General features: G+C 43.4%; 1 protein-coding gene across 1 annotated transcript in view; it reads left to right on the top strand.

Annotated features, from left to right (window-relative positions):
- Positions 1 to 15,464, top strand: part of LOC102787188 (signal transducer and activator of transcription 5B-like) — a 32,674-nt gene that overhangs the window by 13,929 nt on the left and 3,281 nt on the right. The window contains exons 6-19 of the mRNA XM_087837015.1: positions 933 to 1,063; positions 2,091 to 2,242; positions 3,474 to 3,629; positions 5,332 to 5,511; positions 5,602 to 5,689; positions 8,325 to 8,447; positions 8,557 to 8,649; positions 9,078 to 9,284; positions 11,244 to 11,338; positions 11,477 to 11,619; positions 11,861 to 12,016; positions 12,104 to 12,155; positions 14,080 to 14,187; positions 15,192 to 15,464. The exon at positions 15,192 to 15,464 is cut by the window's right edge and continues 3,281 nt beyond it. Coding sequence (XP_087693141.1) covers positions 933 to 1,063; positions 2,091 to 2,242; positions 3,474 to 3,629; positions 5,332 to 5,511; positions 5,602 to 5,689; positions 8,325 to 8,447; positions 8,557 to 8,649; positions 9,078 to 9,284; positions 11,244 to 11,338; positions 11,477 to 11,619; positions 11,861 to 12,016; positions 12,104 to 12,155; positions 14,080 to 14,187; positions 15,192 to 15,315 — 1,808 coding nt within the window. The 3' untranslated portion in view covers positions 15,316 to 15,464. The remainder of the gene's footprint in view (positions 1 to 932; positions 1,064 to 2,090; positions 2,243 to 3,473; positions 3,630 to 5,331; positions 5,512 to 5,601; positions 5,690 to 8,324; positions 8,448 to 8,556; positions 8,650 to 9,077; positions 9,285 to 11,243; positions 11,339 to 11,476; positions 11,620 to 11,860; positions 12,017 to 12,103; positions 12,156 to 14,079; positions 14,188 to 15,191) is intronic.

Genomic DNA, 15,464 nt, shown 5'->3' with positions numbered 1-15,464 from the left:
TGATTCTGTCATAAAACTGTCATTCACTCAGGAACACTTGCAGAAGTTGTCTGTGTGTTGTTGTCTCTGACTCTGTTGACTGTTTCTTATATAGCATGTTTAAACCCCAACCCATCGCCGGCGACAGGTTAGGGTTTAAAGCAGGAGTGAGCAACTCCAGGCCTCGAGGGCCGGTGTCCTGCAGGTTTAGATCCTGGGTCAACACACCTGAATCACATGATGAGTTCATTACCAGGCCTCTGGAGAACTGCAAGGCATCACACATTCACACATGTCCTGAAGTGCTAACATCTGCACACATTCAGTGATGGGTACATTGAAGTATCTTGCCTAAGGATATTATAGGATATTAGATATACAGACTGAAGCAGCCAGGAGTTGAACCACCAACCTTTGATTAGTAGATGAGCTGCTCTACCGAGGCCTTTGAAATAATATTGACAATACTAAACCACATACTGCAGCTGTTCCAGCAGCACAGCTTCATGGAAGAGTGCAGGTGTTGAACTGCCTGCATCCAGACCTTTGACTGACCCGAAACATCTGATACACCATGAAATGAAAAATATGGCAAAGCAGCGAAAAGCCTCTGTCAGAGAAGAAAGGGACAACAGTCCTCTCTCTAGCATCCAGCTCATTCTTTCATAGATTTGCTCAGTTGAAACATTTGATTTATATTCTTTGTTCTATTTGTAATAAATGTGGATTTAGATTTCCAAAACATTGCATTCTGTTTTATTTAAATTTGATAAAGTGTCCTAACATTTGTTCTATGATTTGTGGTTATAAATTGACTTAAATCTTAATCAGCTAATCTTAAGTAGCAGCAGGTTTATGGAAACAGATGCTGCGTCACACAGACATTTGTACAAAGCTGCATGTGTTGATTAATTGTGATCGTGTTTAACATCTCCTACGTCTTGCTTTGTCAGCCCAGCTGAGCAGCTTGTCTTCGCTGCCTCCAACTGAGCGCACCCAACGGGAAACAACGCTGCAGAGCAAGCGAGCCACTGTGGAGGCCTGGCTCGCCAGAGAGGCCAGCACACTACAGAAATACAGGCTTGTATGGAGACGCATCACACATACACTTCAGAATGGGTATCAGAAGATCTCCCTCCCTCCCTCCCTCCATTTCTTGTTGCTCTTGGTATCTAATCAAGCAATCATTTGGCAGCAGCTCAGTGCATTTAGTTGTGTAAGCTAGGGTCGTGCTGTGTCACATCCACGGTAATGCCAGTATGAAAATACCCCTGATATAAAACGTTATACCATGATATCGTTGATATACCTAGTGGTGCAAGGAGACGAGCTGGGGCGCGTCTGAAAGAGCTGCAGCAGCCACATGTCAGCCTGCAGTGACGTTTACTTCCTGAAACAGCTTCTGCTTCAGCAGCCTGTAGCAAAGCACAAGAAACACATGCAGATAAAATGCAGTTTTTTCTATACAGGTTGTGTAGGTGCTGTGATGATCTCTACAGTTAAAAAATAACAACAATGAAAAAAAATGCTGTCTCTGGTTTGAAGACGACTCCCACGGATCTGTGCGTAGATCTGACCACGTGCGCTCAGCGCTGTCATACTCCTCAACCATTGTGGGCTAGAAGGAAAACTCCAGTGTTCCTGAAAGGAACAATTATCTTTTAAATTATCCAAAATTACAAACTAACTCCATTAGGCCTGTGTGACTCTACATCAATAAATATCAGCTGAATACAATTTATAAGGCAAAAACTGAGTTTATACAGTTTTACGGTGCTTGAGATTTGGTAGGACCACCTTTGGCTGCCAGTAGCAAAGCACCTACAGAAAGAACTTAACACTGTTTGTCTGTTACATGTAGAGACAACACTTGTTCATCTCTCATGTTAGGAGTGTTTCTGAATGATGCAGATAAGTGAAAAAACAGCCTAAAGAACAGGTTTAAAGACCTTTCAGAGTCTGCTTCCTAATAAGCAAAACAGGGGAATAATGAAGGCTCAAGCTTTTAGCACACAACTATAAAAGACACACTGGCGCCATGTTAATCTGTCATTTACAGAGTTATATTTTTCACATGCACCTGTTTCTCAGTGTGTGGCTTACTTTGGCAGGACCTGGCAGAACAGCACCAGAAGACCTTGGGCCTGCTGAGGAAGCAGCAGACTGTGATCCTGGATGAGGAGCTCATTCAGTGGAAGAGGAGGCAACAGCTGGCTGGCAATGGGGGTCCTAATGAGGGGGGGCTGGATGTTCTGCAGTCCTGGTAATTGTTGTTTTACATTCACGGATTAAACATATAGTTTTACCAACTCCAACAGCTGTTTTTGTAATAGTGCAAACATGTGGAGAGTTGTTGTTCAGTGAAGACGGTGATTAGGACGTAACACACGAGTTTAGGATTTTCCCCCTTTTACTTTGTTTGTTTTATGCATGTTTGTCACATAAATGTTTCAGGTCATCAAACAAATGTTGATGTTGGACAAATATAATCAGATATCAGAAAATAAGTACAAAATAGAGCCGTTGTCCAAACTGACCTGACCCTGTAGGAAAAGAGTAGCTGAAAGCTAATAACTGGTTGTCCAGCCTCTGCAGCAACATCTGCAGTTAAGCGTCTGTGCTGCCAATCAACCTTTCACATCTCTGTGGAGGAGTTTTGGAGTTATTTTAATACAGACACACTGGAGGGTTTCTTCAGCATGAATGGCTGAATGGTTCGTGCTAAAGACTGGATTTTATTTATTGGGCCACTCCAACTCAGCGCAGTCTCTTATTGTTGAGCTCTAACCTTCACTGAGACCAGTGAGTCCCGCCGTTCTGTAGATGATGTTCTTCTGTAACCTCCTGGATAAGTCATTGGTGTGCTCTTTGGTTAGCCAACCATTCCTGGGAATGTTTACACCTGCTCCAAGGTTTCTCCATGTGTGGATAATGGCTCTATCCATGGTTCAGTGAAGTACCAGAGCCTCAGAGACGGCTTTTCCAGACTCATCGATTGGCTCTCATCTGTTTCTTTGGATCGTGGTGTGATGTGTTGCTTTCTGAGATATTTTACCCTGTTTCATTGTGTCAGGCAGGTCTTTCAGGTCATCATATAAAAAAGTCATTCTGTCCATATTAACTCAAGTTGCTCTGTAGTGCATCTGTTGGAGTGTGGCTGTGTGTGAATGTTAAAGCACTTAAACTTGCATGGGTGAATGTTGTGCAAAGCTCTTTGAGGTGGAGTAGAATATGTTTTATAAGATTCTGCATATTTACAGTTACCAATAAATCTGTGAATCTACAAAAACGTATGAATGAATACAGGACAGTCTCAGACTTTTTACACATTTATCATGAAAGAAACTGTTGAAATTGATCTTATTTTTCTGATATTACAAACATCTGTTAAATGTAATGATAAATGCCTTTATGCTGATATAAAGGACGGTATCAGTGGTTCGATGTATGTGGCCGGTGATCTCTGGTGATCCTTCTGTTTCCTTGTTGCTCAGGTGTGAGAAGCTGGCTGATCTGATCTGGCAGAACCGACAGCAGATCCGACGCTGTGAACATCTCACCCAGCAGCTCCCTCTGCCGGGGCCAATGGTGGAGCTGCTGAGCAAACTGAACGCTGACATCACTGACATCATCTCCGCCCTGGTTACCAGGTGAGGAAAATTCAAACCAGATCACAGAGGCTCCATCCTCTTCAGACGTGGTCAGGAGAAACTTAAGAGCTTGATATGGTGACAGTTGTAGGAGGTGGAGACTTGGCGTTACAGACTCTTAACACCACTTTCAAACTAATTAAAGTAAAATAAAATGTCCAAGTCTACTGTGTAAAGAGTGTTTGCAGAGAGCTGTCCATGGAGAAAAAGGCTGGTAGGCAAGATGAAGCAATGGTAAATGGACTGTTTCCTCTGTAGTGGTGCTCTACTAGGAGCACTCCACACGGTTTCTCAGCGCTTCCTAGCTAACATTCATACGCCGATGTTTGCGTCGGAGAGCAACATGGGCTTAGTATCTTGCCCAAAGATATTTGACATGCAGACTGGAGTAGACTGGGATCGTACCACCAGCCTTCCAGTTAGTGGGTGACCTCACTAACAGGTGTAGAAAGGCAGTTTGACAGAGAGGTCCTGGATGGAAAAGATGTACAACAGGACGCCTGAAACTAATGATCTAGAAACTGAAAATGATAACAAAGAATCCTAACAGTGAAGGATCCACACAAACATCTGCTGACTGCTGGAGAGTTATACGTATGCGCTGTGACAGACATGCCAACGTCAGCTTCAGTAAGGAGCTGGGTAATCTGAGGCTGGAAGACCTGAAGCAGAGTGTAGCCCAGAGTGGTCGTCATGTTCAGAGCAGCGTCACGAGCCTTAAGGCCCAAAGAGGAAGAGGCTCAGCTTGACTCCAGGAGCAACGCAGCACGTCTCAGAAGACTGACGCGTGTTTGGGACCTTCGTACTAGTGCTGCTCAATTAATCGAATTTTAATCTCGATTACGATCTGGGCTTTCAACCATCATTAGAAATGACTGAGCCGATTATTAGCCCCTCCCTCGTGCTTTACTCTCGCGCTGCTCCGTGTGGCAAATCGAGCGCACCTCTCTGCATTTCCAACACGTGTCACAACAATTAAGAGCAGCGGTCTCCAACCTTTTTTGCGCCACGGACCGGTTTATGCCCGACAATATTTTCATGGACCGGCCTTTAAGGTGTCGCGGATAAATACAACAAAATAAAACTAGTACTGGTACCAAAAAAAGAAGATTTATTCATAACACACGTGAAAAGACCCAGGAAAACCGAGTTAACAATAACAAAATAAGGCTGTAAACCGATAAAAACCCTGAAAACTATACATTTCACACCTGAGCCTCAACTCTCGCGGCCCGATACCAAACGACTCACGGACCGGTACCGGTCCGAGGCCCGGGGGTTGGGGACCGCTGATTAAGAGGACCCGAGGGAAGCTCGGAAAGCTGAGCAGAAGTTATTTGGAGAGGAGAGAGATGCTGTTGGTTGAAAAGAGGTAAAAAAAACTTGAGTGGTGTGGAAACATTATGGGTTCAGTCAGACGTGGATCAAGTAGACACAGTGTGTAAACTTTGCTACAGAGTCGTAGCTGCACCACAGAGCAACACTGCAAAGTTCACTAAACATGTTTACATTTATTTCTTATATTGCAAACATTTGCACTGTTATCAGCATTTGCACTATACTAGCCCTACTTCTTACTTCACCATCTGTCAGTGACTCAGTGACTTTCTGAACATAACCCACGTTTACTGAGTTTGTGTCACTTAATGCCTTTGCCTGTCCTACATGGTGTCTGTAATGTCATTATCGCTCTTCTTCACAGCACCTTCATCATCGAAAAGCAGCCGCCCCAAGTGTTAAAAACCCAGACCAAATTCGCAGCCACAGTTCGCCTGCTGGTGGGCGGGAAGCTCAACGTCCACATGAACCCACCTCAGGTCAAAGCTGTCATTGTTAGCGAGCAGCAGGCCAAGGCTTTGCTGAAGAATGAGAGCACACACAGGTGAGGCTGTGCAGGTGACACAAACATGTTGTTTTAACGTCATCATTGCTTTGAAGAACAGTCAGTGAGAATATGTTCAATCCTAAACAGTGAGAGCAGCGGAGAAATCCTCAATAACAACTGTGTGATGGAGTATCACCAGGCCACGGGCACCCTCAGTGCTCACTTCAGAAACATGGTGAGTCTCTTTAGATAACGCTGTTACACTTGTGCGTTTATCGGGCATTTTTGTACGTTTTTGTTCAAGCTTTTAACTTTGGTAAAAATAATGCAGTAGTTCAAATGTTTAATCTGGCACTTAAAGGGTTAAAGTCCTGAAAATAATTCAACGTTTGATCGTGTTGAGAAAGACGCTCGTTGGTTAAGTGATTTATGAAAAGAAGCAGACATGATTTTATATTTACAGCAGGTAAAATAAGTATTGAACACGTCAGCAGGTCTCTAAGTAAATATATTTCTGAAGGTGCTTTGATGTGAAATTATCAGCAGATGTCGGTAACAACACTTCCAATCCAGACGTGCAAAGGAATCGAACCACAGATGAAGTTAATAACACAAAGTGACACACGGACATTTATTATTTATACACATGTTGGTGATGACAGTTCATGACAGCTTCTGTTTGGAGAAACCAGTCCCATCATTGCTCATGACTTTGACCACCACACAAACAGTCTATAAATCCCGAATGCTCCGTGGATCCTTCCCACAGATTCGGCTCAGGTGATTGGCTGGGCCGTTCCAGCAGCTTGATTTCTCTGAAACCGTTTCCATCGGCTGTTTGTGATCATGGTCTTGCTGAAACATCCATCCTTGTTTCATCTTCATCATCCTGGTAGATGGCAGCAGATTGTAATCAACAATGTCTCCATTCATCCTTCCTGGAGTTATACTGAATGTCTCAGTGCGCTGAATAAACAGCCCCCCCAGGATGCTCCCACCTCCAGACTTCAGTGTTGCTGTGGTGTTTTTGGGGTGAAGCCACCCAAACTGTGTGTTTACAGTAGAGCTGGGCGACATGAGATTTTTTCATATCACGATATGTTTTCTTCATTTCAGGCGATAACGATATATATCACGATATCAGCCAAATAACGATATTTGTAAGATTTAAATGTGCCGTTGCTCACAAGTAAAATGTGAAATAATCAGCAGCTTGTTTTGACTTAAATATTTATTTCCCATAATAAGTTCAACAGGGTAGATGTACTTAAGGAGACTTTTTCAGATAAATAAAGGCAAATATTTCAAACGACACAAAAGGCAGCCGCTAAAGTGTTTAAGTTTCAAAACAGAACAAACAAAACAGACTAAATTGTCAATTCCACTTAGAAACAAAATATTAATTCTAAAAATAAATCTTAGTTTGTTTCACAGAAGAACAAAATTGACTAACTTTTGTCAACATCAAATAAACTGAGAACTAAAAGGAAATTCTCGATCTCTCCTTGTTGTATAGCTGAGCTTTTCAAACAGTTTAACAGTTACTTTAGTCTGACAGAAGCCGGATGACGAATTAGCGCTTCCAGTCAGAGATTGAGCATGCACCGCTTTATTGTATTTCCAGACTTGCTTTCCGCACAATTTACAGTGCGCGCTACTCGTTTTCTCTTCGGTAACCTTCGGTCACGCTCGGTTGATTGTTCTCTAGTCGGCGCACTCATTTCCTCCATTACCCGGGCGGCACGGTGGCTGGCTGCTTCCCAAACAAATACACATGTGCGGCTTGGCACTTGTGCTGTACGTAACAAGTCACGTGACGTGATGCTGTGGCTGTGATTGGTTCGGCTCTGCACTACTTAATTTGGATTGGCTGCTGTTCTTTTTTTTTTTTTTAAAGAGGACAAGCGAGATGAGGTCTATCACAATAGTTTAACTTTTCTATCGAGAAAAAGTTATTTCGCAATACATATCGTTATCGTTCTATCGCCCAGCTCTAGTTGCCTTCAAAGAGTTCAGTTTTGCTCTCATGTGACCAAATATATTCTCCCAGCATCACACAGACTTGTTTTAATGTTGTTCAGCAAACTTTAAACACACTTCAACATGTTTGTCTTCAGCAGTGGAGTCTTGGTGGCCGAGTGCCTCACTGCAGCGGTCCCCAACCCCCGGGCCTCGGACCGGTCCGTGAGTCGTTTGGTACCGGGCCGCGAGAGTTGAGGCTCAGGTGTGAAATGTATCGTTTTCAGGGTTTTTATCGGTTTTCAGCGTTATTTTGTTATCGTTTTTATCGTTTACTCGGTTTTCCTGGGTCTTTTCACGTGTGTTATGAATAAATCTCCTTTTTTTCAGTACCGGTACTAGTTTTATTTTGTTGTATTTATCCGCGACACCTTAAAGGCCGGTCCATGAAAATATTGTCGGGCATAAACCGGTCCGTGGCACAAAAAAGGTTGGAGACCGCTGCCTTACTGCACTTTAAAACAATTGTAGCTGATTCCCGGTGATGTGTAGCTCTCCATCAGCAGCAGTTTTTTCACCTGTCGGTCTGAAATCTTGTGGGGAGCAACCACAGCGACACAGCACAGATTAAAGATGGTGCACGTCTCCTTTTCTTGACCAATGTTACTCTCAAACTAAACACGGTTTCTATGGCACAGTGGAGTTATGCATAAATGCTGATGACTGTTAGGACACAACAGAAGATGTAAATGTGATACATGCATGTTTTTATTTTTGTCTCTTCAGTGTGACTGCATAGAGGAAATCATCTGTAACAGATCCACTTTGACAAAATAAATGATGACGATTATTATGAGTCACAACATTTATTATAGTCAGATAATCTGGTTAAATGTTCGTGTGTGTCACAGTCACTGAAGCGGATCAAACGCTCGGACCGTCGAGGTGCAGAGTCCGTGACAGAGGAGAAGTTTACAGTTCTGTTCGAGTCCCAGTTTAGCATCGGGGGCAACGAGCTGGTCTTCCACGTCAAAGTAAACGCCGTGTCTGATCTTTTATATTTAAACATGAGCAGCCACCTTTACTAGAGCAGCCTGGAGTTCAGCTTTTCTAATTGAGTTGTGGTGTTTCTGTAACCTGCAGACTCTGTCCCTGCCTGTGGTCGTCATCGTGCACGGCAGCCAGGACAACAACGCAACAGCTACGGTCCTGTGGGACAACGCCTTTGCTGAGCCGGTAGGTTGGTCGTTGGCTGGTGACCTCAGTGCCCTCTTTAATGTTCGAGCACAATTTATGTTTTTCCTCTGCAGGCCACGGCAGATTGACGAGCAGGCTTTGAGCTGTGATCAAATGAATTTTACAAAAAATTCACATGAACAGCTTAAGAATTACAGCCTGTTTATTAAATAAGATTTAGCTGAAATACCAACAAACTGGCAAAGGTTCTGCTGCTGTTCTGTACAGACTAATGATGCTATGGAACCAGGCTGACCATTAACCCGTCTCGTCCTGTTTCTCTCTGCCATAGAGCTCCACTGCTGTCCAAATACTCGGACGTGTCCTCACGCAGCCTCAGTGTTGTTCTGTGACCTGGAATAAATCCACATGTTTTGAAATAAACAGTGAATGTGTGGAGACAAATAAAATGTTCCTCCTCTCATCAGGGCAGAGTGCCGTTCATTGTGCCAGAGAAGGTGCTGTGGCCCCAGCTGTGCGAGGCCCTCGATATGAAATACAAGGCAGAGATGCACAGTGGGCGTGGCCTGTCGGACGACAACCTGGTGTTTCTGGCACAGAAGGCTTTTTCAAGCAGCAGCAACAACTCTGACGACTACCGCAGCATGACCATATCCTGGGCCCAGTTCAACAGGGTGAGTCCCTCCTCTGACTCTTATTATTTTTTCATTTTTAAACAAACAAAACAAACAAACAGAAAGCTCACAACTATGGGACAGAGCAAGTATCAACAAATAACCACAACATGGCCATTGTGACCACAGAAGCAGTCCCAATAATAACAATAATAACAATAATAATAATAATAATAATAATAATAACATAACAACATTGATAATTACAGAAAGAATTTTAAAAACAAACAAAAAAGTGAGCAAAACAGAAAACACATCGTGTGAACCCCTCCCACCATCCCCCCACCCCTCTACCCCTGTGTGGCTCTCAACCTCATCACATTCGTGTATCCAGACAGCCCATATTTACACCTATCTACAGAAACTCTCATGCACAGGAATCAACACCCCCACGATAAAACTGCAGCTTTCAGGAAATCGAGTCAGGAGGGCCCAACCGGGGGTCAGCTCAAGGCAGACCCAGGATTTGCGTCACCTCCATGATCTGTTAGGTCCAAAGCAGAGAGCCAGAATCCTGGTGCTCACAGCTTTGAGCCACCTGTGCTAATTACTTAACATCTCCCATGTGCACAAAGTAAGAAACGTTTTTACATAGAATTCAGTGCAGTTTGTTAACTTGTCAGCCACAGACCTCAGTAAGGCGTATTTGTTTGAGACACTGAGGACATAGGTTGCAGGCATCAGCAGTGATATGCAGGTGTTCCCCACTCTGTCCACAAGGGCAGTGCTGATGGGCGATGGGGGTCAAAGGTAATGGTGGTTGCTCAGCAATGAAGGTGATTCTTTTTTTTTTGGCCATTTATTCTAATAAATGAACGTCATTATAAATGTAATCTGTAGTTTCATGTTGCAACACACGTGTCATGCCATGCATGGGTCTGCAGACAACCTCGTCTGTGCACAGACTTCAGCGTGCTTTAAAGTGCTTTTGTGGAACTGCCTCAATCCATCATCATGATTCAAGGATACGAGGATTTTTATTATAATTGCAGCACACGTGCTCACACAAGGTGAAACACTCAGGTTCTGTTTAGAAGCCAAAACCAATGAGAACAACCGAGCAAAATCACAGAGTAAAAGTATATTTACAGTGTAAACTACGTGTAAATAAAAGAGTTGGAGCAACAAGCTGACGGACACGTAGCTCTGGGTTTATTTTGTTTTTGTGATTCTTGCGTGGTCTGCTGTGAATGTGATTGGACGTCCACTCCTGGGGAGATTGTGTTTGTATTAGCACACACCCTGATGCTCCAGACCAGCATACGTCCAAATCCTCTGCTTTTGTCGAGGTGCTCACACTTTCTGATCATCACTTAATCACTAGGGGTGAACAAAATGTTCATGCCTTTTTAATTTGTCATTTATTAAAATTATAAATATATATTTTAACTCAAAAGTACAGTTTTTAGAATTTAATGTTGCTGAAACAACAAAGGAATAAAATAAATCTATCTGATTGAGGAATCACTCATCTTTGGAAAAGAGAGTTTATTACAGAGAAATGTCTCTTTCCAAAATAAAAGCTATACTATACGCTTCTTCTGGGCTATATTCTCAGCAGCATATTAAACATATCAGGTCCCCATAAGGAGAATCATGTGCTAACGGCTGTCTAAATGACTCGGGTAAAGTTTGTAGCATGCGTGCTTGTTGTTTTTGTCTGCTTCCACTTGTCTTTGCACGAGGATGATGTCGGAGTAAATGTGCAGTCATATTCGTTGTGTTCCCACTAGTGCTGTCAGCGTTAATCTGAAATGACGTTAACGACACAACACGGCAAATCTCCGTTAACGACTTTTATGTCGTTAACTTCTATGGACTTTTCCATAGCTTTGGAGAGTTTTCCTTGTTTACAGCTGCAGAGACATGGAAAATCAGGAAGCAGCATCATATCATTGGAAACATAAAGGTCATAAGCGGTGTGCGTATGAACCCACTGAAGAAATGTGTTTTGCACAGGAAAGCTTACCTGGACGCAACTTCACCTTCTGGCAGTGGTTTGATGGAGTAGTAGAGCTTATGAAGAAACACCTGAAGCCTCACTGGAATGATGGGTAATCACTTTTATTTATGTCCCGAGTATCTGGAATGAAGATTTATTTGTCTTGTATGATAGATTGAAAAATGACCGTCACCTTTAAACAAGCTGCTGGGGTGAGGGTGGTGTTTTACGTGTATCTGTGTGTTCGCAGGGCCATTCTGGGCTTTGTAAACAAGCAGCAGGCACAGGACATGCTGATGTCCAAACCCAACGGCACCTTCCTGCTGCGATTCAGCGACTCTGAGATCGGAGGCATCACCATCGCCTGGGTGGCAGAAAACCCCAACAAATCAGGTACGCAGGTCTGCGTTATGGCTCTGTGACATACACAATGCACTGCTGCCACACAAAACACACTTTTAAAAAGTCCACAAAGCTTTTGCTCTGCTGGAGACACAGGTTGATTTTCAGCCTGTGAACTTGTCCTTGAGTGACACGTCCACACAGAAACACAGCGTGGCACAAAGCCCACTGATGATTACGAGACGCTGTCCTTTTGCATGCGATCACTGCAATCCTCGGGTCTTTCATGTAGGTGAGAGGCTGGTCTGGAATCTGCTGCCTTACACAACCAAAGACTTCTCCATTCGCTCGCTGGCCGACCGCATCAGTGACCTGAACCATCTTCTGTACCTGTATCCTGACCGGCCCAAAGACGAAGTCTTCGCCAAGTACTACACCCCCCCGCTTTGTATGTGTCCGCTCATTTTTAACATCAACACTGTCATAACATATATCTACTGTTTATTTAATGTGTCTTTTGTTTTGTTTTTACCAGCAAAAGCAGTTGATGGATATGTGAAACCACAGATCAAACAAGTCGTGCCAGAGTAAGTGTCTCTGTGTCAAACAGGAAATCTGCCTTTGTGTCACCCACATGTGAAGCTTTATGTTTCTGCACCTTTGGTTTTCCTTATTTTTGTTGAGCAGGATTAAAATTTCAAGCTGCTTCTGAGTATTTCTGTGTTAGTCACAACTTTACTAGCAGCTATAAAGATCACTAACACTTAGTGCTGCTCAATTAATCAAATTTTAATCACGACTACGATCTGGGCTTTCAACCATCATTAAAAATGACTGAGCCGATTATTAGCCCCTCCCTCGTGCTTTACTCTCGCGCTGCTCCGTGTGGCAAATCGAGCGCACCTCTCTGCATTTCGAACACGTGTCACAACAATTAAGAGCAGCGGTCTCCAACCTTTTTTGTGCCACGGACCGGTTTATGCCCGACAATATTTTCACGGACCGGCCTTTAAGGTGTCGCGGATAAATACAACAAAATAAAACTAGTACCGGTACCGAAAAAAAGAAGATTTATTCATAACACACGTGAAAAGACCCAGGAAAACCGAGTAAACGATAAAAACGATAACAAAATAACGCTGAAAACTGATAAAAACCCTGAAAACTATACATTTCACACCTGAGCCTCAACTCTCGCGGCCCGGTACCAAACGACTCACGGACCGGTACCGGTCCGAGGCCCGGGGGTTGGGGACCGCTGATTAAGAGGACCCGAGGGAAGCTCGGAAAGCTGAGCAGAAGTTATTTGGAGAGGAGAGTGATGCTGTTGGTTGAAAAGAGGTAAAAAACTTGAGTGGTGTGGAAACATTATGGGTTCAGTCAGACGTGGATCAAGTAGACACAGTGTGTAAACTTTGCTACAGTGTCGTAGCTGCACCACAGAGCAACACTGCAAAGTTCACTAAACATACATGTTTACATTTATTTCTTATATTGCAAACATTTGCACTGTTATCAGCATTTGCACTATTTTATATTATTTTTTAAAGTCATTATTCAACACATTGTTATTGTTAAATAAATATCGTCAAATAATCGAGATCTCAGTGAAAATAATCGTGATTATCATTTTTGCCATAATCGAGCAGCCCTACTAACACTATGATTTAATGTAAAACGAATCTTCTTAAACATTCCTGTAATGCATTACGTTACTTAACTAGGTTTAAATATAAGTTATAGTTCTGCACAAATCCCAGTGATCGTTATGACATCATGTGTCTGTGTTCCTCACCTCCACCTGCCTTCTCTCTCACTGACACCTCCGTGTTACTCCTGCCTACCTGAGGCTCTAACACATGAAACAGCTGCTGGCGACGAGACAATGATTACATTCACCTCGTATGAGGGTTTGTTGTTTAAGTGTCCAAGCCAAACTATGTTAGATCAAAAAAAGTTGCATTAACGGCAAAATGTGACCTTAGAGCAAGGTTAGAGAGGTTGTCATGTTCAACAGAAGCAAGAACAGCAGCACCTGAAGTTCAGGATTTCCTCAGCAGCTCACCTCAGTATCAAACTTCTTGCATTAACAGCGTCCACCACAGTAAACAGGATATATGCTGACAGCTGACTGACAGCCTGCACTCACTACAGCAGCTGCAGCAGCTGGATTGTAGTCTGCTGACATCTAGTGGTGAAAATGTCTCTTTGTACACTGCACCAGTAACATCACTGGTTTCCTAGCTTGGCGTTAGCTTGCTGGCTGGGAAGATGGTGGAAGAGAGTTGATGTGCAGCAGCTGTTTCTTAACCATCTCTCTCTGTTCTCCAATCGCTCTTTTTCTGCAAATAAGAATAATGTTGATATCTGCACTCAAAACCTGTCAACCACTCAACTCAATATTACCTGAATATAAATATATTAGTAATATAAATAAAAATATCATTGTAAAATGTGCTCTTTTAGTAATGCTGCAGTAGGCTAAAGTGAAGTGTGGCATGTCTCTGATAGATTCACCACCCCGAACCCTGAACCCAGTGCAGGAGCCACTGCATTCATGGACCAGACGGCTTCTCCCTCTGTGACCCACCCCAACAACTTCAATGTCTACCCTCCCATGTAAGCAGCTTTCTTTTTGCACGCGTGCATATGTTTAATAAAACTCTTATAAACATGTGAAAACACAAAATTAGTCAGAATGCCTTTGACATTTGTGCACCAAGAACACATGTACACACATGATCATTGCTTCATGTAACAAAACTCTGTGGTAATAATCATCACGCTCATATTTAAAACAATAATATTTATAATATGTAATGGATATATTTTACATGATCAATATTCAGTAAATGCATCAGGGGAAAGCTGGTGCTCGGTATCATGTCCAAAGATATTGCAACGTGCAGACTGGAGCAGCTGGGATTGAACCAACAACCTGTGTGGCAGAACCAGGCTCCGGGAGGAGCGCCATCTACAGGAAGACGGGAGAAAGACACGCTGTGGAAAAGAGCCAGTGATTGTTAATGGTGATGATTAAATGCAGAGTGGCATGTAACGACGTAGTGAGTGAAAAAGGTGACTGAAGAAGAAACAGCCTGCACATACTGCAGCGTAACTCAGGCAGGAGTGCAAACTGGAAGCTGGTTCCACAGAAGAGGGGCCTGAAAACTGAAGGCTCTGCCTCCCATTCTACTTTTAAATACTCTAGGAACAACAAGTAGGCCTGCAGAGCAAGAGTGAAGTGCTCTAATAGGGTGATATGGTACTACAAGGTCATTAAGATAAGATCGGGCCTGATTATTTAAGACCTTGTATGTGAGGAGCAGGATTTTAAATTCTGGATTTAACAGGAAGCCAAAACAGGAGAAATCTGCTCTCTCTTTCTAGTCCCTGTCAGGACTCTTGCTGCAGCATTTTGGATTAGCTGAAGGCTTTTCAGGGAGTTTTTAGGACTTCCTGATAATAATGAATTACAGCCTGCAGCCCAGTCCAGACAGTTTGTAAACAATGCAAACCATCAATACTGGTTTTGTGTGTCTTTGTTGCTTCATTCAGGAATGTAAACATGAAGAAGCTTTAACATTGTTTTCCACTGACCATCTTCGCTGCTGTCCTGTCAGGGCTGACGGCATGTTGGATCCCGACGGGGACTTCGATCTCGAGGACACCATGGATGTGGCTCGTCATGTGGAGGAGCTGCTCCGCAGGCCGATGGCCAACCAGTGGAACAGCCAGCAGTCCTAAACTGGATACCTGCGGCACACCCCGAGGTCATCTCCATCTGGAAACACTCACACCTGCAAAACCAACTGGACTGCAACCAGGGCAAGTGGGGCAGTCGGGCAGATCTGCGTCACATTTTGTTCTTCAGGTTTCTCTTTGTCCAAACTGAG

The sequence above is a fragment of the Neolamprologus brichardi genome, unplaced genomic scaffold, assembly GCF_056152115.1.
Source record: "Neolamprologus brichardi isolate AB-2024 unplaced genomic scaffold, ASM5615211v1 NODE_ptg000038l+_length_1369362_cov_1, whole genome shotgun sequence".
Lineage (NCBI taxonomy): Eukaryota > Metazoa > Chordata > Actinopteri > Cichliformes > Cichlidae > Neolamprologus > Neolamprologus brichardi.
The sequence above is the reverse complement of the archived record's forward strand: the minus strand, read 5'-3'. Positions and strand labels throughout refer to the sequence as shown.